This window comes from Watersipora subatra, chromosome 8, assembly GCF_963576615.1.
Source record: "Watersipora subatra chromosome 8, tzWatSuba1.1, whole genome shotgun sequence".
In the NCBI taxonomy this organism is placed as follows: Eukaryota; Metazoa; Bryozoa; class Gymnolaemata; order Cheilostomatida; family Watersiporidae; genus Watersipora; species Watersipora subatra.
Genome location: NC_088715.1, coordinates 23,948,296 through 23,973,854, shown reverse-complemented (window position 1 = coordinate 23,973,854; position 25,559 = coordinate 23,948,296). Strand labels below are relative to the sequence as shown.

Below are 25,559 nucleotides of genomic sequence, written 5' to 3'. Positions count from 1 at the left end.
GTATCGTAAGACAAAGATTGTGAAAAGGCAACAGAAGACATTAGTCTATCTTATCTTTACTACAAACACCGACTTCTCCAACAACTAACTTTGTTTAGATTTTGAACATGACCGCACTCTGTAGGTATTCATTTGTCAATTTGCTTATATATTTATTATTTATGTACAGCATTGTGTGACCAAAAAAATTTTCTTGATTTATTGAGCAAAAAATATTTTCTTTTTGTTGGCATGATGATGTATTTTCTTGCTCCAATATAAATAATGCATGTGGCAATTGTTGTGCATCATTGTTAGCAGCTTTCCCGTTACCTCCACAAGCACAATGTAGCCAATTCTGGAAAATCAGAGGGCAGCACACACAAAACCTTCAGCATGATGTATGTCTATTGGCATTGCTGATGTTGTACAACATACATTGTTTGAAAAGTCGATGCGCAATGACAAAATGTCTGGTGATGGACCACTGGAACAATGATGGGAAGTAGGTTGTTTTAGTTATCGGACGAATCTATCATGATAAATCGTAAAGTTTAATAATTTTACTTTATTTGATATAAAAAGAAAATGTTGCACATAACTTAATTACTACCACATCAGCACCAAAGCCATAAAAGGCCTTTAACAAGCACAAATGAGAACAGAATAACAGAGTAGAAAAGGGCTACATATACTACATGTAGATATGTGAAAATAAGTGAATATAAGTCTGGTTTATTTAAAAAAAAATCAGTGTTGAAAATCCTGAATGTTTTATGTATGTAGGTATGTTTTAATTTGATCAATATATTCACTCAAAATTGAGCACAGTACAAGCTGAAACAGTTCGAGATTTTGCATATAAAAGTATTCCTATCTAGAACAAGTTTGTTTTCTATAGCTGCAGATGAATTGGCAATGAGGTAGAGGGCACGCCAGATGCCATCTGGCGTGACTTCCCTTCATTGCCAGTTCACCCACAGCTATGGGGAACAAACTTGCTTTATGCCTATCTAGATATTGCTTGTATTAGAAAGCCTCAGGAAGCATTTTTGCTCTGTCATTTCTTACTCCCTGCAAACTCCTCTTGGAGATCCTTGATCTAAAATAAAAACAATCATAGCATGTGTATTTACATCTCCTTGAACTTGTAAAGTACTGTGAATGCAGTATTCAAGTGGCATTATTTGCGACAATTTTTGACTTTGACAAGAATACTATTTGTTAATTTAATGAAGTAGATTGGAAAGTTACATTGGACATTGTGATTAGCTGGAAGGTAATTTGGCGATCTCAAAGAACCGGACAAATCTGCTTTTGCTAGTTCCTGACTTTATTACTGTTTTTACAGTAGTTTTATTTCACAATTATTTCCTGACTTCATATATCTTCTCCAATCCTACATTGCTCAACCGACTTAGTCCATAGAGTTGACTTGTACAAGACAACAGCGAAATTAGTCAAAGTACTCAGTCTATGAATCGGATGGTGTTGTGGCACCTTGTTATCAATCTCTCAAAGAGTTGATAACAACTCCAGAGATGCTCCCAAATCCTGATTAGAGATTTGCACATTACATCAAATCACCAATCATGAGATTGGCATTAAAGCACCATAAAAATGGATTACCCAGTTTGTAAATTAAATCAAATTAAAACCAACAACTACATAGTGGATGATGGTTTTAATTTCATTTTATTTGAAAGCTGAGCAGTCACCCTTCTAAGTGATTTGATTTGGAGCAAAACGCATGCCAGCGATTTGATATGCTTTACAAATCTGGAATCAAAGACTTGGGAGCATCGCTGCACAACTTTCTCCGATTCAGACACTGAGCACTTACACTAAAGTGACACAAAAGCATCATGCAACAGGGTTCTAATTTTAAAACTGAGTTACTGAATATTACCACTCACCGGACTGTTAGGTATGAAAGTAACATCAGGTGTCTGAGTTACATCTATAATGCTGTCGTTTGTGGCGTTTCGTAGATGCTCCCCACATCTATGGAAGCTCACATAGCCTCTGCTCTTACTCCTACCCATCCTGAGCAAGCACTGCGTTTCCTCCTTATCTTGAGCTATAAATCAGAATGCTCGAGGCATTGAACGTTTGGCTGGGTGTGAACAGGCAACTTAACAAATATCGCAGTTGGCAGCAAATAATTTGTTTCTGAAACCTAATCCTGCCTACACAAGGGGTTCTTCTGCATTATCCTACTATAACTTCACGTTTTTCTAGCTACTAATCTAGGGCTATAAATGGCTTGAAGATTCGCCTACCAATGAAATTCCACATTTAACCATAATTAATATTGCACGATTTGCCTAAAATTTTATTGCTGGTTATGTGAGTGAGTACCTCCGTGTTACTATCAGATGTATTGTCTTGAGGATGCGGTCTCTTTGTTGGATTCTGTGACTAAAAATATAAACAATACGTAAATTATGTATATCGACACCATGTGACAACATATATGAATTTATGCACATGTATAGCATATTTATATTTGTGGGCACAATCTAACTAAATTCAAATTGGCAAAAGAGTCCAAACAAAGGCCTTGTTGCCAGAGCTCCAAAATAAGCATTCATTTTATCTTGCTTTTAATGATTGTTTTTGCAAATTTTAGGTGTGAAATATTCAATGTAAAATAAAATATTACGTCCAAGTTTAACCAAAGGTGTGAACTGCGATATAATACTATCTGGCGCATGTGTGAGGCCTCGCGATGAGAAATTCTCAACAAAAATGAGACAGATTGCCGTAAACTTCACTGGCTATTGGGTCAAGGATATGGTATCTGAGCATTCCAATCAAGTCTGTGTTTCTTTGCAATTCTACCAAATTTCTATGAGAGTGTAGATGAATAAAAGAAGAGAAAATGTTTTTGAACTTTGATGTACTGTGAGACCGAAAGCAAAGTATCGAATACAGCTTAGACATGTCGCAACCCTCACAGTAGTGTAGACTTAGATTTACTGCATTCTCTGATTTTGGCTTACAAGAATATAAATGTGCACGCATGCTTTTGTTACAAGATAGCTATTTCAGAAATAAAACAATTTAAAATCCATAAAAGTAATAAATATTATTCATCATCTCTATGTAAAATCCATACTATACTATCTGTGCATTTGCAAAGACATGGAAGGATAGCCCTGTCTAAATATATTGGACATACAATGACCGAGTTTTGCTGTCCAAAAATATCCCTTATAATAGGCTGAGTAAAATATTCTTGGTGTACCGGTAACTTACCCTCCGCTGTTCTTTGTACTTTTCCTTCTGGGTTTGCTGTCTTTCAGGGCCGTACATGCAGCCATACTCTTTTTCTTCGCCATACTCTTTTTCTTCGCCATACATACATAAATAGCTTTGACTGTCATGGATGACGTTCTTACCTCTCCAAATATCTTCACCTTGCTAAATTAGAGCAGATAAAATTTTAAAATTAAGAAACATGGTACAGATTTTTTAGATTCATTAGCTGAAGACGTTGTAGGTTTTTAGCCTTACTTGATTGCTAACACAATTGGGAACTAACTGCTGCATGTATATGATGCTTGATACATTTATTGCTTGCTTGATTGTAGTTATTAATATATACAATGATTTTTAATGTCATCTCAATTGCATGCCAATGCTTGTACACTGAAGTCCATGTATATCTTCTAATCAAGGCTGCACTATAAGCTTGATCGTAATCCACTGCATGTCTGTATATACCCGAATATCCACTTCGTCAAATTAAGCTTAAAAGTTGAGTGTCTATAGAGAGTAATCCTTTATTGCTGAGACTTAGATGGTGTGTATCCAGTGTGAGTTGCTAGTGAACTGATGAAAATTGTGTCAACTCTGCTTCAAGTAGGGCCTGTGACGTCATAGATCACATGGTACAAAAATAAACCAAAAAGGGCTTCATCAAACTGCAGCATAAAAACATATAAGCTACTATTGACATGTACTTCTATTGCACAACAACCAAGCATAGGCCTACATTTTACAATCAAGGTTACACTTCAACATCAAGGTTACACTAAAATATCCGAGGTATAAAATGTTCATTTTTAACGCAAGATCACAAATTAGGCAGTGAAGAAAAAGTGCTTTAAGGATATGAGATTACCTTCAAAAAGTCTTTCATGCTTGTTGAATATGCCGACCTCATGGTTTGTGTAAAACTTGTTGCCATATTCGATTTCATGGGCTTTGATAGCTTGCTCAGACTCGTCTAACAATGAGGCAAGAAGGAGCGGCATAATGCTTAAATGCACTGCAATTAAAAATATATATTTGGTAGGCCCTCAGGCTCCTCGTAGAAGTTGACTGTCGTCAGCGATCATGTCATTCAGCTATCGAGGCTTCGATAACCTACCGACATGATTGCCGACTACAGGCACGGGAGGCCTGTAGGTAGGTCTATATAGAAGATGAAATGATGAATACAAAAAGTCAGTTATGAATACATGATGACCCACTGAGGTCTTGAAGCAATATGAATATGCAGTGCATTTCAATTAATTTTTTAAGACAAATTGCAAGCAGTAAGCGACTCTGACTACTGAGGACTACTGATCACAGGCAGGCTGTCTAGTCCAAAAATATAACTGCCCTGCATTGCAGAAGACTACAAAAACTTGCTTTACCTTGCCTCCTCTCCTACACTTTTTGTGAACCAAACAGATGAGATACAGCCTAGGCCTGGCGGTGCTACTGACAGCGCACCATTGTAGTAACAAGTTCAAATAAAATTTGAGATACACAATTAAATGGTTGTTCCTTAGGTAGCTACATACTGTCGTTGCTTCAAAATGTCCTACAGTTGAGACTTGGTAGTAATATAAAGTTAGTTGTTAAAAAAGTGTGTGCTTGCAGCAAATACAGTAAAGATAAAAAACTGATGTCTTCTGTTGCCTTCATTTTTACAATCAATGCCTAACGAGATGCTAATACTAATATTTACAGTGAATTAAAATAGAATCATTTTAGGCTCTCAGAATGGTAACAAAGTGGACAACCGTTTTAATATGCATTTTCTTTGTTCAGAACATAATCGTAACTTTTCAATATTTTATGTAATACCGCTTTACAAAAGTGTATTCATATTAAAAAAATATATAACTATTTTTCAAATATAAACGAATACAGAATAATTAATGGTGTATCTTTGAGAAGATTTTTTCCGTTTTGTGAGCGTGTTACCATTTATTCTTAACAAGAAAAAACTACGATAAACAGCTATGTAAATACTCTATGTTATTTTGCTAAAAGAACTCATATTTGTAATTAAAAATTTGCTTGGAAAAGATGCTTACGTGATATTTTGTTAAACAAATAGATAACTACTCGATTTATCAACAACTAAACGTTTGCAGTGGTTCGACTAACTTTAAAGCTTTTGTATTTCCTCAATTGCAAAAGCTTTGGATAGAAAAGTACCAACTCATGCTTTAATTTTGGATTTTAAAAAAGCCTTTGACAAGGTCCCTCACTTGTTTTTAATTAATAAACTGAAACGCTACAATCTTAGTCCTTTTTTAGTTGACTGGATTAAACATTTTTTAACCGGGCGAACTCAAAGAGTTACGATAAAAGGGGTAAATAGTGAGAGTCGTTGTGTTACAAGTGGGGTACCCCAGGGTTCTGTCTTGGGGCCTAAATTGTTTTTATTGTATATTAATGATTTGCCTGAATGTGTTGATTGTAATATTAGTTTGTTTGCGGACGACACTATAGTTTATGCCTCAATTGATAATTCCTTTACTGTTGTCGACTTTCAGAATAGCATAAACGCTGTCTTCGATTGGTCTCAGAGGTGGAAGCTAGAATTTAATATTGAAAAGTGTAAGGTGATGTGTTTTTCAGGTTCTGCATGTTCTGACGACCAATTGCCATATTTTTTAAATGGAAGTTTGTTACAGTTTGAAACCCATTCACTATACTTGGGAGTGTGGCTATCTAGTGACCTTTCGTGGCAGTATCACATCGATTGCAAAGTTAAAAAGGCCAGTCAAATGCTAGGATTTTTAAGGAGATCTATATCTAGTGCACCTAAAGCTCTCAAACTACTTGCATATAAATCCTTTATTAGACCTATTTTGGAGTATGGATGCCAGGTGTGGGACCCGTACAAGAGATACGAGGTTGACCAGGTTGAGGCGGTTCAGAGAAAGGCTGTAAGATTTATTTGCAATGTTAAAGGTCGCGATATTAGTATAACTGGCTTAATTAAAGACATGAACCTGGAGACGTTAGAGGAACGTAGAACCAACTTGCGTAAATGTTTGTTATATAAAATGATCAGAGACGCCTGTTCCGAGTCTCCAGGAGCAATATCACACGGGTTTCCTGAGCTTTTTAGTAAAAATAAAAATGAAGATCATTGTACCACTAGAGGTCAGCGTGCCTCGCAGCCCATGAATTTAACCGCAAATAACAACAAGTACCATAATAGCTTCCTTCCGAGAACTATACGAGATATGAAACTCGGAGATATATATGTCATACAATAAGCTTTTTTATTTTTTGTTTTTGAGGTTGTAATTTTAGTCTATACTTTTAATTGTACAAACTTGAGGCCTGCACAATATATTCATATGAATATCTGCAGGATCTATTTATACCGATACCGATTTCCGGATTAAGCTCCACCCCTACAAAACGACCCAGAAACTGACCAGGTTTTGAGCCACTGCAATTATACCTGACCATACATGTACAACGAAAATTGGAATTACATCATTTATGCCAAGAGTGAGGAAAACTAGCCTTATTTTTAAATTTCGCAAAGTTATTACAGGCTTACCGATGAATCTATGCACTGACGTCTCCGATCATGGCGTTATTATTTTATGTTGTCGGTGAAGTAACTTTCGTTGAAATGTGGATCTCGCACTCAGCGTAAGGTTTGGGACTTTCCAGCACCATTACACATTGTTATTGTTGCGAAAAGTGAAACTGCCGTTGTTTACATATTAAGATGGGTTCTTGAGGGTTCTCTCTTGTAGCAACACGTTATTTAGGTGTGTCGATTGCCCTTACTGAAGACACTGATTAGCAATCGATCAAATCTTTATTCTTTTCAAACTATTTTAGCTTGTTATTAACTTGAGTTTTTGTACTTCTGTAATATTTTTGATAAAGGTCCGTTCGTGTGCTCTAGGTACTTTGCTTGCGTGCCAACTAAAAATTTACTGCAGTCGTCTATGTATTACATGTCTAATGCTTTAATTTGGTCATAGTATAGAATGTGACAAAGTCAAATTTGTTTTTTTTTGCGAGCTTATCTTCTAGTTCTTATTAATAAATCCAGAGGTGAGACATGTTTTGTTTACGAAGTTATGTTCACCGATGCTATTTGTCATGCATGCATTATGAATATTTAAAATGCTGTACTGCCATTCAAAATATAAGATATGTAAGAAAAATAATCGCTTTTAAAGTGGTTGTCTCTTGCTCGTAAAAATTCAGCGTGGATTTTCTGGTTTTTTTCGATTTTGTGTCGCATTACACTTGATCACTTATATAGTTGCGTAAACTTTAAGTAAATGACAAAATGTTGAGGAGATGATAATAATTCTTTAACATTAACAATCATTTAAATGTTAGCATTGCTTTTCGACAGTTGGCTATTGGATGACTACTGTACTGGAAATGTTAGACTTCTGTAGTCACTTAATTTTAGTGCTCCTCAATGTGCAATCACTGCAAAAAATAGCAACACAGTCAGAAGAATGGACCGTTATACACAAATTAAGGAGATAGGCAAAGGTGCCTATGGTAGAGCGATTCTTGTTGAAGCGAAGGCTACCAAAGAAAAGCTTGTGGTAAAGGTATGTGAGTTTTAATTGGTCAGTGACATCTTAATATTATTTATTTTCTTGCTCCCCAATGTGTTACTAGAATATTCATATATCACTGCATGCATAAAATATAGTATAAAAGTAACAACTATTGTATTTCAGTTTGTAATAATACACACCACATTTATTACAACAGGAAATGGATTTGACTAAACTACCAATAGAATCACAGGAAGCATGTAGAGGGGAAGTAAAACTGTTGTCAAGGCTTCAACACAGAAATGTAGTCCGGTATCATGATTCATTTGAAGGTAGCTTCAGCATTGCGCTAAATATTATTTATGTAAATGTTTGTAGTGCTTTCTCGTTTCTTCTTAATTTGCAGAGGTACCCTGATATAGTATTTCAGTAAGTCATTCAAAGACTTTCATATGGCTGTTAATTGAATGTTCACACTGGTCGAGAATTGCTCAACTTTTATGGCAATTTGTCAGTAAGTGGGGTGGAGCAATCTGTGACCAAACCGTCATGAGCCTTGTTTGCTTTTTTGTAGTGAAGCTTTTTGGTTGTGTTTAAATTGAGCTTATATGACTTCCACGGGACTGGAAGTGTTTTTTGATTGATGTTTATGTATGCTTTGATATGCTATCTACATGCTCTCTGCGCATAAGGGAATAAGTATTGCAGTCGCCACACAATTTGTTTTATATGATTTTTGATGCAACTGGAATCTAGGTTGGTTCTGTTATTCTTAAGCTGCTTTTTATGGCAACTTGTTCAATGTGAAACGTGATATCTAGATATCTCAACATAATATCTAGATATTTCTGCGTAATATCTATATATCTCAACATAATATTTAGATATTTTTGCGTAATATCTAGATATCTCAAAATAATATCTAGATATCTCAACATAATATCTAGATATCTCAACATAGTCTAGATATTGTTGAATGGTGTGATTCATCACAGCTCTAGATCCTTTTTAAATGGATTTATGAATGCCATTATCTTCATGGTTGCTGTGTCACCTTAAAAATATATGGCATCATAGCTTCCACTGCTCATGTAATAGTTCTGTTGTTTCCCAGAGCGACGTAAGCTTTATATCGTGATGGAGTACTGTGATGGGGGTGACCTTGAAGAAAAAATAAACCCTCCAAATCCACTTCAGCCACGGCTCACAGAAAAGGAGGTAGGAAATCTTTTGCGTTTTCACATCACAATTTTCATGACACTGTAGATGACTTTTGTGGTCATCAACCAATATTGTCGGCATTTGATCAATCGTCAAAGATTGTCAATAGATGATTTGACATAACTTACGATAATTAATTAATAAGCAGTTATTAAAATGTTATTCCGTTCAGATGAGTTACTAGTTTGACACAACCAGAAAGTACGTAGGAACTCACGGGTTTTCAGTCAAAACATGGCCATTTTACACAATCAGGGTCGACTCGCTCTCTTGAGAAAGCGGGTTCTATTTGTCTAGGTGACGCTGTAAAAGAATTGGTACCAGAGGCAGAGTGTTCATGGAACTTGGTCTTTGATTTTTTTGATTATTTCTTTGTTTTTATGAATGGCTAATTGGTCCGTTATCATTCTGCTCAATTATTTCTCAAGTTTATCAACAAGCATTCTTAACTAAATGCTACTATTGAAGTTTCAACAAAATTAAAAAAAACATTGCACGAGACTTATTACATATATAGCACTTTCTTAATTTTGCAAGTTGACTTTTTAGTTCAGTGGTATGCAACTGTTATACTTACACATATCTGTGTAAGTAAAGCATTGCTAACGACGGAAGTCATGAGTTGACACACCTGAACATTGACCTGTTTTCATTGACTTTTGACCTGTTTTCATAGACTTTTCTTCAACCTATTTCATAAAATTTTCCTTTGCTTTCGAGAACAACGTTTCTTATTTTAGTGAAAATATCTGTTTAGTGGTCTTCTGCCAATGTATTTCCTTCTGGCATGGAGGAAATGACTCCTTAGTTTTAGATGTTCAGAAGTATGTAATTATGGTTTGCATGTTGATAATTTCACTAATGAGTCAAATCAGTGCAAACAAAAATGAAAAACAACTGCTTTTGAATGTTTGGCTTTTATCAGATCAGTATCGCTTAGGTTATCCCAACTGCTTCCATTGGCTAAAATGTCATCATTTTGTTTTGCAGATATGGGATTATTTTGTTCAAATCTGCTTGGCTTTAAAATACATTCACAGCAAGAAAGTACTCCACAGGGATTTGAAACCCTCCAACGTGTTTCTGACAAAGAAAGGAGAAGTTAAGCTTGGAGACTTTGGCGTATCCAGGACTTTGAAGTAGTAAGTTGCCTTCTCACAAAGAGCCTGACTACACATCTACAAAATAGATTATTTGCTTAGCCAATGCGTCGGGATCGGATTGTCGATATTTGGTTTCAAGATGGACATGTTGGTCTATGTCAGTAGAGATAAAACCAACACATCTATGGTTTGTGAAAATGGTTGGTAATAATGGACTTGATTAAACTTTGTTCATTTCCATCACATGCTAGCTGCATCCAAAGTTGGCTCGAAAAATGATGACCACATGGTTTCCCCAAGCATCTAGTTGTATGTGGAAAAATATATTCTCATTTGTAGCATTCTTTGGAAGCTTATTGTGTAAATTTAAACTGTTTATGAAAAAATTCAAAAGAGGTTTTTTTAGCTAAACATGGGAAATCCTTTTTTCTATCGGTTGTTTTATGTCATGAACCTGAAGTATTTTTGGACGTCTAACTGTTTTCATCATTAGTGTGTGCTATTTTTTTTTAAATTACAAAAAAATAATTTGGAAAGGAAAATTTCATTTTTTCAATCTCTTTTAAAAATTTCAGAACTAATTTTTATTCAAAAATGATTTTTTGCGATATTTCAGATATTCACAACACTTCTGAATTGTTTCATTAATATTTTTAGAAAAACTTTATGTTATGCGTATTTTTCGTTTTTTCTTTAAACTGTACTGGTTTTCTGCACGTTTTGACATTCACAGTCAAAATGTAGCAATACAAATGACTGCACCAATATTATTGCCATCAGAAGTTGTTAATAATCCATGTTCTAAACTGATGACACTAGAAGGAAAATGTCCATTAAGGATGTCATGGTCTACACTATTTAGACTAATTTGTCATTGGTCAATATACACCTTTTGCCGAGACCATACATCGTTACTATTGTCGGTGTGTAGCCGCAGCGAACATCTACAATAAGTGACAGACGACGATTCTCTCTACGAAGTTGGCGACACATTTCGTTGATGTGCGTAGTCAGACCTTAACTGCTACATCTGCCTTTTATAAAACTTCTGTATTGCTTCTTCTTTGACAGTTGTTGACCCTATTCCCTCTTATTGAGCTTCTTATTGGTGACTTCACTATTATTTTCTGAAAACATGGTCAAGTATTGCATTATTAGAAATTTAGAAATACTTGTTGGATTGCTAAAACAACCTAACTTTTAGATTTTTTGCAATAAACCTTTAATAAACTGTTATGCTGTCTGATGTAAATATATATAAATATAAATGTAACAAGGGGAGGCAAGTCTAATTTCAGTATTGACATGAATTGGAAAATAACCAGTTTGTTGGCTTTAAGATATTTATCGATAAACCTGTAGTGCTTCTTTGCTCCCAAAAGCTGAAAATCAACAGTTATTATAAGCTCTTGGCAAAAACCTCACAGTGATTAAACTGATAGGTTCCGGTTTTTCTTCATTTTTCTGATCTAGTATTTTAGAGATTTAAGGGATAGGGTTCTCATTACCTCTCATTAAATGTTGGAGACAACAACAACTGTCATAGGAAGTTCTATTCTTGCTTTGATAGGTATCAGAATATTTCACTGAAAAACTGACATACTTTTTGATTATAAGGTTGTGTTTATGTGGGGGTTGCGGTGGGATAGTAGTTAATGGTCTGGATTACCAAGCAACAGGTCAGTGGTTCAAGCCCCACTGCAGCAGATCAGAAAGCGCATCCGCTCATAAATTGCTCCGGGGCAGAGAGAGAAAGCCTGTGGTCGGTAAAACGAAACTATCACAGTACCTTTCCGTGAAATCTCATGAAATTTTTAATCCAAACAATTTGGGAATGATGATGTCATAAGGTAGATTGAATGTCACTATTGGAGATGCTGAAAAAAGAAACCTCTGCCTATGACAGAATATCTTAACTATCATTTTGGCTGTCATCTGATTAGTTTGCAGTATTTAGCAATGACTTGTTTGTTCATTGATAAAACTTTCATCTTCTGTTTAGTGTGGAGCTTGTGAGTAGGTTGTACGTAGAGCTGTGTAGGTTGTGTAGTGGTAGCTTGTGTATAGGTAGAGCCTGTTCACAGGGACTATGGCTTGACATGACTATGGTTTATGCACGCTCTTTTCTTCATTACAAGTTATATGAGCGAGTTATACCTAACTAGTACCCTGACAGTCTAGCGTGAGAGACAGTCTGGTGTGCTGATAAAGCATATGGAAAATAAGTATGGGCACAACTATTCTGAAATACTATAAGGTGAATGATTAGAAAAAGTGCTGTTACGCCGAATGTCACAAGTTCAAATCCTGTAGAGAGAAATTTATTTCCGACATCCAATTGGGGCTTCAGATAGCCGGACACAGTTTTTTTATAGCGAAGACTGGTACGCCGGTATTTCCGTGTGTCAAGAGAAATTGTCATGTGTAATAACTATGTGCCCAATTATTCTTAGATGTGGGCGAGTTGCACACACACTGCAGTAGGGTACCTGACTGTAAAACAGAATATTCAGGTTCGATTCCCTTGTGGTGCAATCTTTTTTTAACTCTCTTATCGTGTCTTCAGGCGGACTGACACGTCTCTTATTATAGTAAAGATTAAAAAGTTTTGTTTGTTTTAATTATTTACAACTGGTTAGTATAACGAGCTGTTAGATCGGCTCTATTTTGCTCAGCAATCAAATCCCTTTGATCATCCATTTTACACAATGATAACAAGTAGTGTATTGCTATAAAAACAGAATTTTAAATTGCTGTACAAAACATCTAAATATAATTGCTAATACTAACAAATCACCTCATATCCCACAATCACCATAAATATCACTATCTCACTAATTGTTTGCAACAAATAATTGCTACACGATCTGTATGTAGCTATTCAACTTGATTTTATTCATCAAACCCATCCAACAATTTTTTTGTTTCAGCATGAGTGGTTCATCTGAAGTTACAGGCTATAATTAAACCATAACTGTCACGAACAACTTTTATTGTATTTACTAGGTAAATCAGACACGCTGATTCCGATTTTGTACTCAAAATAAAGATTAGTCCACTAACCTTCAAAGTCATTTAGGCTTTTTAAAGGGTTTCAATATCCGTTTCGAAAACAACACAATCGGTATTACAAGCTCCGCCCATAAATATGTGACGAAACCTAGCTTTTTCAGAAACGGAAATTAGGAAAGTTTAGTCCGATTTAGAATAATAGAGATGGGTGTCTTAAAACCCATTATTATCTAAATCCAGCCTGTAAAATAATTTCAGTTTTTGATGAAAGGGATATAAACTATTTAAAATTGCTCGCAGCTTGTTACATGACGTTTAAATGGGCTGGACGCCGAGAAAAATGAGCTCAAAAAGCGCGGTTTTATCACGAGCTAGCGTTGTTATCGCGCTTTTTAAATATGCAATGCTAAATAGCTTATCTACCTTTCAGAAAAGACTGATATTATTTTTAAAGCTGGATTTAGATATTAATAGATTTTAAAACACCCATCTCTATTATTCTAAATCGGTCTAAACATCTCTACGTAACTTCTGTTCCTAAAAAGCTAGGTTACGTCAAGTATTTATGGGCGGAGCTTGTTATGCCGATCGTGTTGTTTTTGAGACCGATATTAAAACGCTATAAAAAATCCTTTATTACTCTGAAAGTTAGTGGCCTAATCTTTATTTTGATTACAAAATCGGAATCAGCATGTCTGATTTACCTAGTAAATACGATAAAAGTTGTTCGTGGCAGTTATGGTTTAAATTATGGAATTTCAAAGATGACAACCAAGTTGGTTGAGCATGATAGGCTTTCTGTCAAAATCACCAAGTTACCAAAAATATTAGAATATACCTACATGATATTAGTTTCTGAAGAATTTGTTTTAACTGTGTATCAGTAATTGGGTAAAGACAAATGGAGTTATGCATTCTTAAAGGTTGACTTGCAACAAAATTTTCATTACAGTTATTTGATATGAAAAGATTCACCATGTCTTACTCTGTTGTGTTGTAGGTGCAAAATATGTGGGAATGTGATTACAAGCTCTTAAAAGCTCAAAAACGAACAGTTAATCGCAGCCACACGAGACCGCCGTAGTTTGGATTCTCTTTTCAAAACTGCTCAAATGTGACGTAGCTGTGTTAGATGGTTTCTGCTTACACTTTCATGCAACCTTATTCGTAGAAATATTTCACAAATATACTTCACACATTCAATAAAACCATGTCTGTTGTTCTTACGCGTCTGTTTTATCGTCATTTTAATGCTGTCACTTTTAGCAGTGATGTCTTATAACTTACCTTAAAAATTTGTTTAATTTTTTAGCCTTAACTTGAAGGAGTACATATCATTGTCTGATAATCAAGACGAGCCTGTTGGTCATTTGTGATAATCGAAAAGTGCTGCAGAAATTATTTGCGAAGTATTGGGTCACATGATCAGAATACGACTTGCCGATTAGACCAAACCGAAACAAAACTGTAAAGTAGCGAGCATCTATATTTGATACGGGTCTTCGGTAAAACCCAAAGTGTTTGTCATAAACTAGTGTTACGATAAGTTTTATATTGAGCTTTTTATTGCCCTTTCAATTCAGGGTAGAACTTCACGTGAAGAGACGATAACCAAATTTCATGACTACGTCAGAGAAATAAAGAGAATCCAATCTACGGCGGCTTTTCGTTTTTGAGCTTTTAAGAGCTTGTAATCACATTTCCACATATTTAGCACCTACAACACAACAGAGTAAGACATGATGAATCTTTTGATACCAAAGAACTGTAATGTGAATTTTGTTGCCAGTCAACCTTTAAGATTTAAAGGCTTTTTATTTTCTTTTTAAGTGTCCAATATTTCTCTTCTGAATAATCTCAGTTCTGAAATTTATAACGAACAACAAAGTATTACACTAAATTTTATTTTGTGAATATTCTCTGAAGCAAGATCCTTTGCTATGCCGAGGTCATGTGTTATTTTCTGTCCGGAAACTGTAATATCTCGAGCTCGAGAGGAGTTGTGGTCTAGAATGCCCGCAAACGACATGATAGAGGTTCAATTCCCAAACAAGGCTTGTCACTTATGGGGACAAATATGACATTCAACTGTAAATTTCTCTCTGCAACTGGGCATGTACTGTATCTATTCATAGAGGTGTCCTTGGCACTGGACTCAGACATTTCCAAACAAGATAACAGAGTTTTTGCAACAATGGCTCTTAACAACACGCACAGTCTCTGCTTGCAGTAGGCTAAGCAGGCTAGATTTGCAACTCGGTCGCTTACACAATATCTACCTATTGAAGATAGTAACTTTCATAAAAGCTCCTTTTGAAGGATGGAGAGGTTTCACGTTTGTTCATTTGTAGCACAATGGAGCTGGCCACGACTTTTGCCGGGACACCTGTGTATTTGTCGCCAGAAGTTGTTGACTCCAAACCCTACAATGACAAATCAGACGTGTGGTCATTAGGTTGCATCCTCTACGAGATGGCTACTGGAGACCTACCTGTAGGTTTACTTGTTGCTTCTATGTTTTATCACTGACTTTTGTGCTTCGAGAGTTCACTGGGTACTTACAGCTACTTACTTAGAGTAAGTAAGTAGCTTACATACTTACTTAGAGCCTTTAGAGATTATACGAGACCTGTTTGGAACATTTTACAGAAAAAAACTATGTTTATAAAGTTACAGCAATGAAAGGTTGTGTATTCGCTGGAAAATTACTGAAGTAAACCAATGACTATAGTCTGAGTGCAGCCATGCAGGTAGTATCTTGAAAACTGCAGGAAGTGTTTAGTAGTAAAGTGTAAGTGTAGTAAGTGTTTTTATACTGTGCACTTTTGTATGTACATTTATGATTGTTGGTTTATAGAGTACAGTCTGTTAAGAACTGAAACACTGTTGAATTCTCACTGTTTTAGAGGTAAACTATGTAAATATGATTTATGCATTTTTTTGCTTTTTATACTGTGCATTTCTTGGGCTACCAAAATATTGAGAATTGAGAAAGTGAGCAGAACATGTCTGATGAGTGTGTCTGAGTTTACTTGTTCTTTTTCGCTGAACCATGCCTCTTATTCACTATGTTTGCATGATGTGCATTGTGTGATTATGCGAATTTAGAGTTGTTGAGTTTAGGTGCGGCCCCATGTCCCGATAATTTTGGAAGTTTCGGCCGAAATCATGAAATAGACGGAAAACACGAAAATATTTGTCCGAAACTCATAGAATTGACAACGCTGTGCATGCACACCATATTCGTCGACGAAGCACTTTCAATTGGCTGCACAAATTATTCCGATGATGTCCGCCGTCGCTAACACATTCATCACTAACTGTGTCGCTAATTATTAATTTATAGCGTACAATTCCATACCTGTTTTTACCAAGGCACCGGAGTCAATCCACATTATGCGAGTGTCCATAGCAACACTTAATTCGCACAATAACGCCACCTGCGCATAACTCCAAATTCATCTAATGCTCTTCATGGAAACATATTAGATGGGACGGCGCACGATGAGTTGTCCAAACAAACATTTTTATTTATTGTGGAATTACTCTAGATAAGCATTTAGCCATACGCTTTTTTTAAAGTTGGTTCTTATCCTCAACACGCCTCTTTCAACAATACTCGATTTATACGATATAATCCATTGATTTCAATCAACGAATTCAATGGTATAATTATAGCGTACACCAAATGCATTTGCTGTAAAGCAACTTCTCGTATATCAGTCTAAAAACATTGAAATATTAAGAATGGTCTTGGGCCACAGCTTTCACTGTTACACCGTCACATACAGGCTTATCTAATGCCAAAGAACCTTGTGAAATCGGCCATCTTGTAATTATTTACTCCAATATAAACAAACTACAGTTTTTCGCTTGAAATTCTGAGGTCTGTGTTATTAGAATCTGAACGCTCATGTTCACTACAATCATGCGCTCTTTGTGTACATATAGGGAATATGAAAGCATTTTAGCTTAACAGACATTTGATAGTTTGTCAATATGTAAATTGTCTGCTAGTAGGTAGTTGTTAAAAAACCAATGAAGCGTATCCAGTCCTATCACAGTTGTTAGCAGTTGTTATCGCTGTCAGTAACCAAAGGCTAGCTGACTTTGTTGGCTACTGACTGCCTAAAGTTACTAAAGTCCTAGTCATCTACTGGTTGCTCGCGTGTAAACAGCATCATTCTGTTTCATTACAAAGCGACGATACCATTATTGTTATGTTAAGTCTCTACTGCTTTTAGTTTAAAAGAAGCGATGTAGTACATTCACTTTATTTTATCAGTAGAATCGGACATATCTTCGGTGAAATTTTTTACCTGTTCTATCGATACTATTAAAGCAATTGTATGAGACACCCATAAAACGCAAGCGATAATTTGTTTGACTAACCACAGACTGTGATTGCCGCCTTGCGTGCATTAAAACAAAAGTACCGTGAGAACAAAAGCTGGGCAGAACCGGGATAAGTGAACTGGTTCCGCTACATTTTCTTCAATGAATCTTCACACGCAACTTTTCTTCAATTTGGAAGAAAAGTCGCATGTATGGTTTGTTTTATACTGTGCAAGCCATCGCTACTGTTAAAAATAATCCGTAGAAGGCTACCATCCGCTTTTTAGCATGGTTCGAGTATAAGTTGAGGAAATTAGGTTAGCATAATATCATTTCATTTGCTTTTAAGTAGAGCTACGGGTGTATAAGTCGAACCTCTTAGTTTGGTAACATTTGTTGAGTTCGAGAATCGGTTTATATGTGTAGATATTTGGCATTCCATAATAATGCAAGGTGGTCTAGTGGTGCAGTTAGTAGCGCGGTCGATTGCAAAGCTGGATATCTGAGTTCAATGCTTATGCGATGCTTTTTGTTCTAACGCTCTCTGTGATGCTTTAAATGGTTGACACACACAACTTATATTATAGTAAATAATTTGCCTTGATATAAAACAGATTCATTAGTCTTTGATTATACTGTGGCCTAAAGAGAAATAATGATGTTACTATGAATGCATATATATTTTTAGCCACTAATTTAATCCATGGCGTGCATGATGCGTAAATTTGAGCCAATCCACAAGATAACCGCATCACGGAAATGGTGTAAATCCACAAGCTAAGCGAATTTTGCGATTTGCAAAACTTTATCGAATCCATCATGCTAGCGAATAATGGAAACAGCACTTGTGAATCATGCGCACTAAAATACTGCACCGGCTATTCAATTTTAAACGTTTTGAATACTTCCGTCATCCTTTCTCGATCGAGAGTTTTTGTCGCTAATACGTGCGTCGCTAACTGCATAGCTAATTATTCATTTCTAGCGTACAACTCCTCCAACACCTTTGTTCAACAAGGTGCCGAAGTCAATCCGCATCATGTGAATGTTTATAGAAACACTCAATTCGCATGGTAACACAACTTCTGCACAAATCCGCATGATGCGTGTCATAGAAGTATAATATTGTTGGTGAACCTTACATATCAAAACTGTTTATGACTATTAAGATGGAAGGTGATAACACGATAAAAAGCTATTCTTGCCACATACATCTGTTTTTTGATAAGCTAGCATACCATAGGCTATTTCCATCTCAATCAAACAAATTGGGGTTTTCCAAATTTTGTTATTTTGAAGTTTCACATTCATGTTTCAATTTTCGCAATTGTGAAGTCATAACTCTTTTTATTTTGCTATTAATTGTATTATTTTATTATATTATTATTTTGGTCTTGTTAAGATCTATAAAGTATATAATATATATGGATAAACAATACTATTATATTATATAATAATATATAATAAATGAACATATATATATATATCTATTTACTATACATTATTATGTAATATAATTGATATAATATACATATATATATATATATATATATATATATATATATATATATCCGCATCATGTGAAAGCATATCTCTGTCTGTAGTACTGTCTGTAGCATGAGTAAATATATAATATATATATAACAATATATATACAGTGTGTGTATTTATATACACAATATACATATTGTGTATATATACTGTATATATACACGGGATGTATATATACTGTATATATACATATATATACTGTATATATACATATATATACTGTATATATACATATATATACTATATATATATATATATATATATATATATATATAGTAATAAATTATTTAAAAGCAATACTTATCTTTTTTCTCAGCTGAGAAAAAAAGATAAGTATTGCTTTTAAAGAATTCATTAGTATATAGCTGCTCCAATATATTGTTGAGCACTCTAATTTTAGTAATACTAGCTCATAATTCTTAGGAATTTATAGTTTATATATGTATATTCATTTACAGTATACATGTAAAATAGTAAGTATTACTCATTACAACTTTTATTTGCTGTTTCAGTTTGATGCAACCAACATTCTCACACTGTGCCGACAAATCATGAACGCTCCACACCGCCAACTTCCAAGCAGCTTTAGTTCTGAAATGAGGCAGCTGGTGAATGATATGCTAACAAAAAGCCCAAGGTATAGTAATCCATTGGCTTCCTAAAGTTAGTAACTTTTTGATCACACTTGGAGTAGTGAATTATGTTAAGTGTCTGTGTAAAATATTATAGAATTAGCAGGAGCAGATGGGATTACATGTTGGAGTTTCAATAATACTTTTTACGGAAGTTTGACCAAGCACTACATTTTATCAACAGTTTTTTTTCAAGTCACGACAATCAGCAAAAGTGTTTGAGCTCTTTGCAAAATGTTGATAGCATTTTTTCTAAAGTTTTGTGCGTTGTTATTGATGTAGAAACTGTGCTTTGTGCAAATAAAACAATTTCAGATGTAGCTGCAAACCATCAAAGCGCCAGACTTTACTCAAGTCATAACAAAAGGTTTGATAAGCACATGAGAAAGGAAAAAGGGTTCTATATGCATGTCAGAAAAAACCTTTGGCTCGATTTTCTTGAATTTCTGTGATTTTTCACTCAGAGTTTGATTAAAGCCGGTTCACCTTCCGTTGCTTCAGTACATTGTGTGGTAAAGTTGGTTCACCTTCCGTTGCTTCAGTACATTGTGTGGTAAAGTTGGTTCACCTTCCGTTGCTTCAGTACATTGTGTGGTAAAAATTGTTTTATTGAAAAATGAAAAATCTAGTAAAGGAAATAAAAAGTACACAATAAAATCCATAAATCTCTCTCATACCTTGGACCAGTGAGATCTCTTTGCGAGAATCATTGTGCTTGCAACCATTGCAGTCCACTTTTTTCTGGTATGTTTTGTGAAGTGAAAAAATGGAACGCGATCGTGACGGCCTTCATCATGCCTCTTAAGCCTCAACTCTCAAAATCATCTAATCAACTTAAGAAAAAGAGCAAATACTTACCATTAATAAAAATTGCTGAAAAATTAGTTTCCATTTCGCGGATTTTCACTTTAAGTGAGAAGCACCTGTCTCGATTATTCAGAAAAATTGAGAGATTAGTGGGAGGCACTTGAGTGAGGGATTACTGTATATCGAGATCATTTTCTTTTTAAACTAGATTATCTTAAGATTATCCAGTCAAAATAGAGATATAGCCTATTCAGGTCAAAGATCGAAAAATTGATTGAAGTTTGATAAAAATTGCGGTTGGTTGTATATGTTCTGTTATATTAATACATTTCATTTGTATATTTCATTATACAGATATTGTACAATTTTTAGTCAAAGGCCTTCAATCAGCCAAATTTTACAAAAGCCTGTGGTTCGCACGGTAGCCAGGCGCTTCCTGTCGGATAGGGAGGCAACCAAAGGGGTTCCAATAAACTCACCAGCAGGTCCACCTAAATCAATTGGTAGGTAGTGTGGTTACACTTTGATCTGCTTATGATAATGATAGTTATACAGGTACAAGTACCTACTATCAGATTGCCATTAAAACCGATACACCCTGCATATTGGGCCGGTTTGCCGGCGACCCTAACTTTAAGCTGTTTTGTGAATCTGGGCATCATGTTGGAACGAATCAAAGAGTCTGACTAGACCTCCCAGGAAGTGTGCTGTGGCCACACCCATAGGCGAAGACGCATAAACTTAACTCTCTTACTACCGCATTAAAGTTTTTCGAATTACGAATTTTTCGAAAAGCCGATATACCGCTAGTATTTTAGCAATATCTCGAGAATAAAAACAGATTTACTGTTTTATCGTTTTACTGTAAAATACATCTTATTCAAAACAAAATTCTCTACAAGATAAGTACAAAGTGAATTCCATTCTCGTGAAATATTTAACGTTTAATTTGCGTTGGACAAACGTGATGTGCTTTTCCTTGCCATGACGATAACGATCTGGTTTTGCCGTTTTAAAAAAATAATTAGAAATAGAATCATCGAACGAAAACAATTTATTTTAAATGCACGTGACTGGCAACAAGGTTGTTTCACTGGAGACAAATTTTGATTGGTCTAGCTAATGTGTAGGCCATGTAATGAAAAGAGAAGTGAAACCCTATTTATAAGCCGATGTATCGTTTTACAGTTGGTACTTTTATCACAGCGAATTGTTGAAAATGTTTAGCCAAATTTTTTTTTATTGATTGCAAGTGATTGGCAACAAGGTTGTTTCACTGGAGACAAAATTTTATTGGTCTAGCTATTGTATAGGCTTCGTAATTAAAAGAAAAGTTAAACCATATTGAAAAGCCGATGTATCGGCTTAAGCCTGGTTCCCATATACGTCGCAAAGCACCGGCGACAGCACTGCAGGCTATTAGCGGTGAAATCGGAACGTACGCGCCGGGTACCGCCGGTAGTAGCCGGTGGCAACGCAACTGTTTAGCGCTGTTCAAATTTCGCAAAAGGCCGCAGGTAAAATCTTCCCGAAATGCAATGTACGGGTAAAGGTCACATTATAAGAACGGCATGGCGAGCCAAAATTTTATTTGATTACGCAATTATGTTTCCGATATAATTAACGATATGGCTTTTATGTGAACAGATGCTGCGAGCCTAGTGTCGCAAGCGTTTTGCTGCGCATTTTACCGCAGGAGTCACGCAATCGATATGGGAACCAGGCTTTATGGTCTGTATTGAATTACTACGATAGCCGATATATCGGCTTGTGGTAGCGAAAGAGTTAACCTCAGGTTATAAACTGCAGTAGGCCAAAGATGGCAGTATGTCTGGACACGTTACTACCTGCTGGATAACATCTTTGTACTGCTGAGAGAGAGACTCTAGTAATCCAAAAGCATGTGTTCCTTAATACATTTTTACCCGCAGTTTCATGAAAATGACACAAATTAATGCTAATCATATTGGCTCAAACGTCACCACGTAGCTGACATTGTACTGAAGAATAGTGTTTCAACAGGAAAGCTGTGCTCTTATAGGCCAACTGTTTCAACAAATGATGATGTTTTTGCAGAAATATTGACTTCACACTTGATAGAATTTCCAACATTGTGCGTGAGATTTCTCGAAAAAGTCCAGTAATTTTATATTCTTTGTCATGATCTTTTACGTGGTTTGTGTTGTTTGAATAATATTAAGCAAAATAATATTAACAATAATAAATAATAATGCCATACTAATATATATTGAATAAGGCTCATGTTTTTTTTGCAGTTTAAAAATGAACTTAGACAAAATTTATGTAGATTTTATCAGAAATTATTTGATTTTTTCTATCATTTGTGATTATCTTTGATGTTCGAGGTGATACGACCGCCTCGAACACGTTTCACACGTTTTTTCACACGTTTCAATTTTAATCTTGAAACGATGTTTCAAGATTAAAATTGACAAAGTTTGATCGCAGTTAAAACATTCAGAAGACGTGTTGAGACTTTCCTAAAGTTATGTCAGTAGTCGAGTTTGTTATTTATAAATAAATACACGGTCTCTTCACCGTCAAGTGTTCATGTTTACACAGCATTTAGAGCGAAGCATTGAGACAATTTCTATCCAGTCGATCTTTAAGTCAGTTGAAACATCTACAAAAATGTACCCGAGGCTATATTTGAAGTTTTGTTCTAAAAATCCTGAGCTAACGCTAAGTAAAATATGTCATTAGAGACGCATAACACTGAAACTTTAACGCCATAGCCCTTGGCCCTTGTCATAACGAGGAGGAGAAACATGAACTGTGGCTATTGACATCATTTTCTCCTGAACTTTTCAATTGTGATCAACTTTTGTTGATTTTAATTTTAAAACATTCTGACAGTCAGATCACCTGAAGCAACAAGCAAAATCTCAAATGATTTAAAAAAATATTTTTACTTAGTGATAAAATCTTTTAAGATTTGTTTAACCCTCTTAAGCGAGTAATTATAGCAAACATGAGTAAGCATTTTTGAATCACTTTTTTTAGAAAAGCGGTATAAATCTGTCTCGTAGTCATCATGGCCCCAATTGACTTACCTTCTATTTTCTGTATCTCTGAGGCTACACTTGTATTCACGTGCCTTTGATGTAAAGATAGGAAAGCATTGTTCTACTTATTAGCTCTCTGTTAAGCTAGTTTGTTACATATATCTAGTACACTAGTAGTCTCATGCGCTGTGGGGGATCATCATGTGTAATTATTATGTGCACAATCATTCCATGATGCTGCAAGGTGGTTTAGTGGCGCATTTGGTAGCACGCTTGGCTGCAAAACCATATATCCGAGTTCAATTTCCACATGATGCATTTTTTCCTAACGCTCTTAAGCCTGGTTTTCATATCGGCTGCGAGACCGCAGCGAACAAAACAAAACACTTGCAGCGCTAGGCTCAACTGCTTAAGTTCACATAAAGCTGCATCACTGTTGATTGCATAAAAATGGCCATCCGCCATGCTGTTTTGAAAATTCTGACCTTCCCCTGTACAGTGCATTTTGGGAAGGTATTTGCCTGCGGCTCCTTGCGAAAGTTGAACATCGTTGAACTTTTGCATTGACCGCTAGCAACTACCGGCGGTACTCGGCGTGCAAGTTCTCATTTCACCGCTGATAGCTCTGCAATTTTGCCACTGGTGTTTGCGGCGTACATGATAACCAGGCTTTGATGTGGCGGACGAAACGGACAGACACGGCTCTTAGGTTTTTTACGACTAGGTTTTTTACTCTTTATAGGTCTAGTTGTATATAATGCATTTATTTTAATATATTGATTATTGATTCTCGAATTTTTTGGTTGTGAATTGAATAAAATTTAGTGTGCTTAGTAAGAATTCTGTTCCAACAGCTGATGGTATTTACCGTACTTTTCGGACTATTAGCCGCTACTTTTTTCTGATGATTTTAGCCATGCGGCTTATATAACGGTGCGGCTATTCTGTGGCTTTTTCTTTGACCGTTTGGCCGCATTAACCATAATCTACGGTTAGTGCGCCTTTAGCGGTCAAGAAAATACGAAACAATGCCTAACGATACTGTCCCGTTAGGCACTAGGTTAAAAAGCGTCAGTTAATACGAAACAGTGTCGTTGGACACTGTTCCGTTTTAAACAGCTTAAAGTTTTAAAGTTGCTGTCGTGTTAAATAGCACCGTCCTGAGTTCTGCGGCCTATACAAAAGTGTGGCCTATGTATTGTTTTATTATCGGTTTTTAGAAAATAAAGCAGATGCGGCTTATATAGCGGTGCGGTTTATAGTCTGAAAATTACGGTACATATGAAACGACTTCTAGAACAGATTAACTTAAAATGTCAAGGTTTGATGATATCTGCTGCCCAAACCTGTTTCTTGGTAGTAACTTTAGGAAGAGTCAACCATGGAATGACCACTACGAATTAGTTCAGTTTTCAGTTGGACTTACGTTATCTAATACACTGTATATTGGCACCTCTATTTTAGCTCAGCACATAGATTCCCTGCAAGTGTATCGACAATTACAAGCACCTGTGCAGCAATTGATGAAACCTGCTGAGCCTGTCAAGCAACCTGCTGAGCCTGTCAAGCAACCTGCTGAACCTGCCAGGCAACCTGTTATGCCTGCCAGGCAACCTGCTATGCCTGCCAGGCAACCTGCTGCGTCTGTCAGGCAACCTGCTGAACCTGGGAGGATACCTGTGAGAGTCCCTCTTGTAAGTTATTATTTTGGTTAAACTTTTACATTAGAAATTTAATTCTGGTTTATGGTATTAATTTTAAAAGTTCAACCCATGACATATTGGAAGAAGCATTATTTTACGAATTGTACTATAATTCCTTTACGGTGAGAACCCAAGTATAACGCTCCCTTTTTTGTCCGAAATTTCAACATCGAAAGTTGGAAGGAGCATTATACATGAGTATGTGCGAAATCCCAATTTGCGCAATATACTTAGGTGTAAAGTAAATAAAATTATGTAATAAACTTTATTGGTATATTTGTGGTATTTTGTCAAACAGTATAGTATAGGGAGGGAAGTTGCAGGATTTGAAAAAGTTGCTTATGTACCGTATTTTTTGGGCGATAATATGCACCGGATTGTAAGATGCAGCATCAACCAATATGCT

The 25,559-nt window shown here is 35.7% G+C and overlaps 2 protein-coding genes across 4 annotated transcripts in view; one reads left to right on the top strand and one right to left on the bottom strand.

The window, feature by feature from the left end:
- Nucleotides 1-450: 450 nt before the first annotated feature.
- LOC137401515 (uncharacterized) lies at nucleotides 451-6,312 on the bottom strand. Of its 2 annotated transcripts, XM_068087906.1 has the most exons (6): nucleotides 5,298-6,312; nucleotides 4,109-4,255; nucleotides 3,241-3,405; nucleotides 2,341-2,400; nucleotides 1,896-2,059; nucleotides 451-1,081 (listed from the first exon to the last, which is right to left on the bottom strand). In XM_068087906.1, the coding sequence occupies exons 2-5, from the start codon at nucleotides 4,184-4,186 to the stop codon at nucleotides 1,994-1,996; spliced, it is 369 nt and encodes a 122-aa protein (XP_067944007.1). In that variant the 5' UTR covers nucleotides 4,187-4,255; nucleotides 5,298-6,312; the 3' UTR covers nucleotides 451-1,081; nucleotides 1,896-1,993. The 2 variants fall into 2 exon arrangements, with proteins under 2 accessions (XP_067944007.1, XP_067944006.1); XM_068087905.1 differs by having other exon boundaries at nucleotides 4,109-6,312.
- A 570-nt stretch (nucleotides 6,313-6,882) lies between these two features.
- Nucleotides 6,883-25,559, top strand: part of LOC137401617 (serine/threonine-protein kinase Nek2-like) — a 34,157-nt gene continuing 15,480 nt past the window's right edge. For both annotated transcript variants that reach the window (XM_068088052.1, XM_068088050.1), the window contains exons 1-9: nucleotides 6,883-7,004; nucleotides 7,667-7,814; nucleotides 7,981-8,095; nucleotides 8,878-8,981; nucleotides 9,975-10,126; nucleotides 15,451-15,592; nucleotides 19,498-19,622; nucleotides 20,797-20,927; nucleotides 24,915-25,144. In XM_068088052.1, the coding sequence (XP_067944153.1) occupies nucleotides 7,716-7,814; nucleotides 7,981-8,095; nucleotides 8,878-8,981; nucleotides 9,975-10,126; nucleotides 15,451-15,592; nucleotides 19,498-19,622; nucleotides 20,797-20,927; nucleotides 24,915-25,144 (1,098 nt within the window). In that variant the 5' untranslated portion in view covers nucleotides 6,883-7,004; nucleotides 7,667-7,715. The remainder of the gene's footprint in view (nucleotides 7,005-7,666; nucleotides 7,815-7,980; nucleotides 8,096-8,877; nucleotides 8,982-9,974; nucleotides 10,127-15,450; nucleotides 15,593-19,497; nucleotides 19,623-20,796; nucleotides 20,928-24,914; nucleotides 25,145-25,559) is intronic.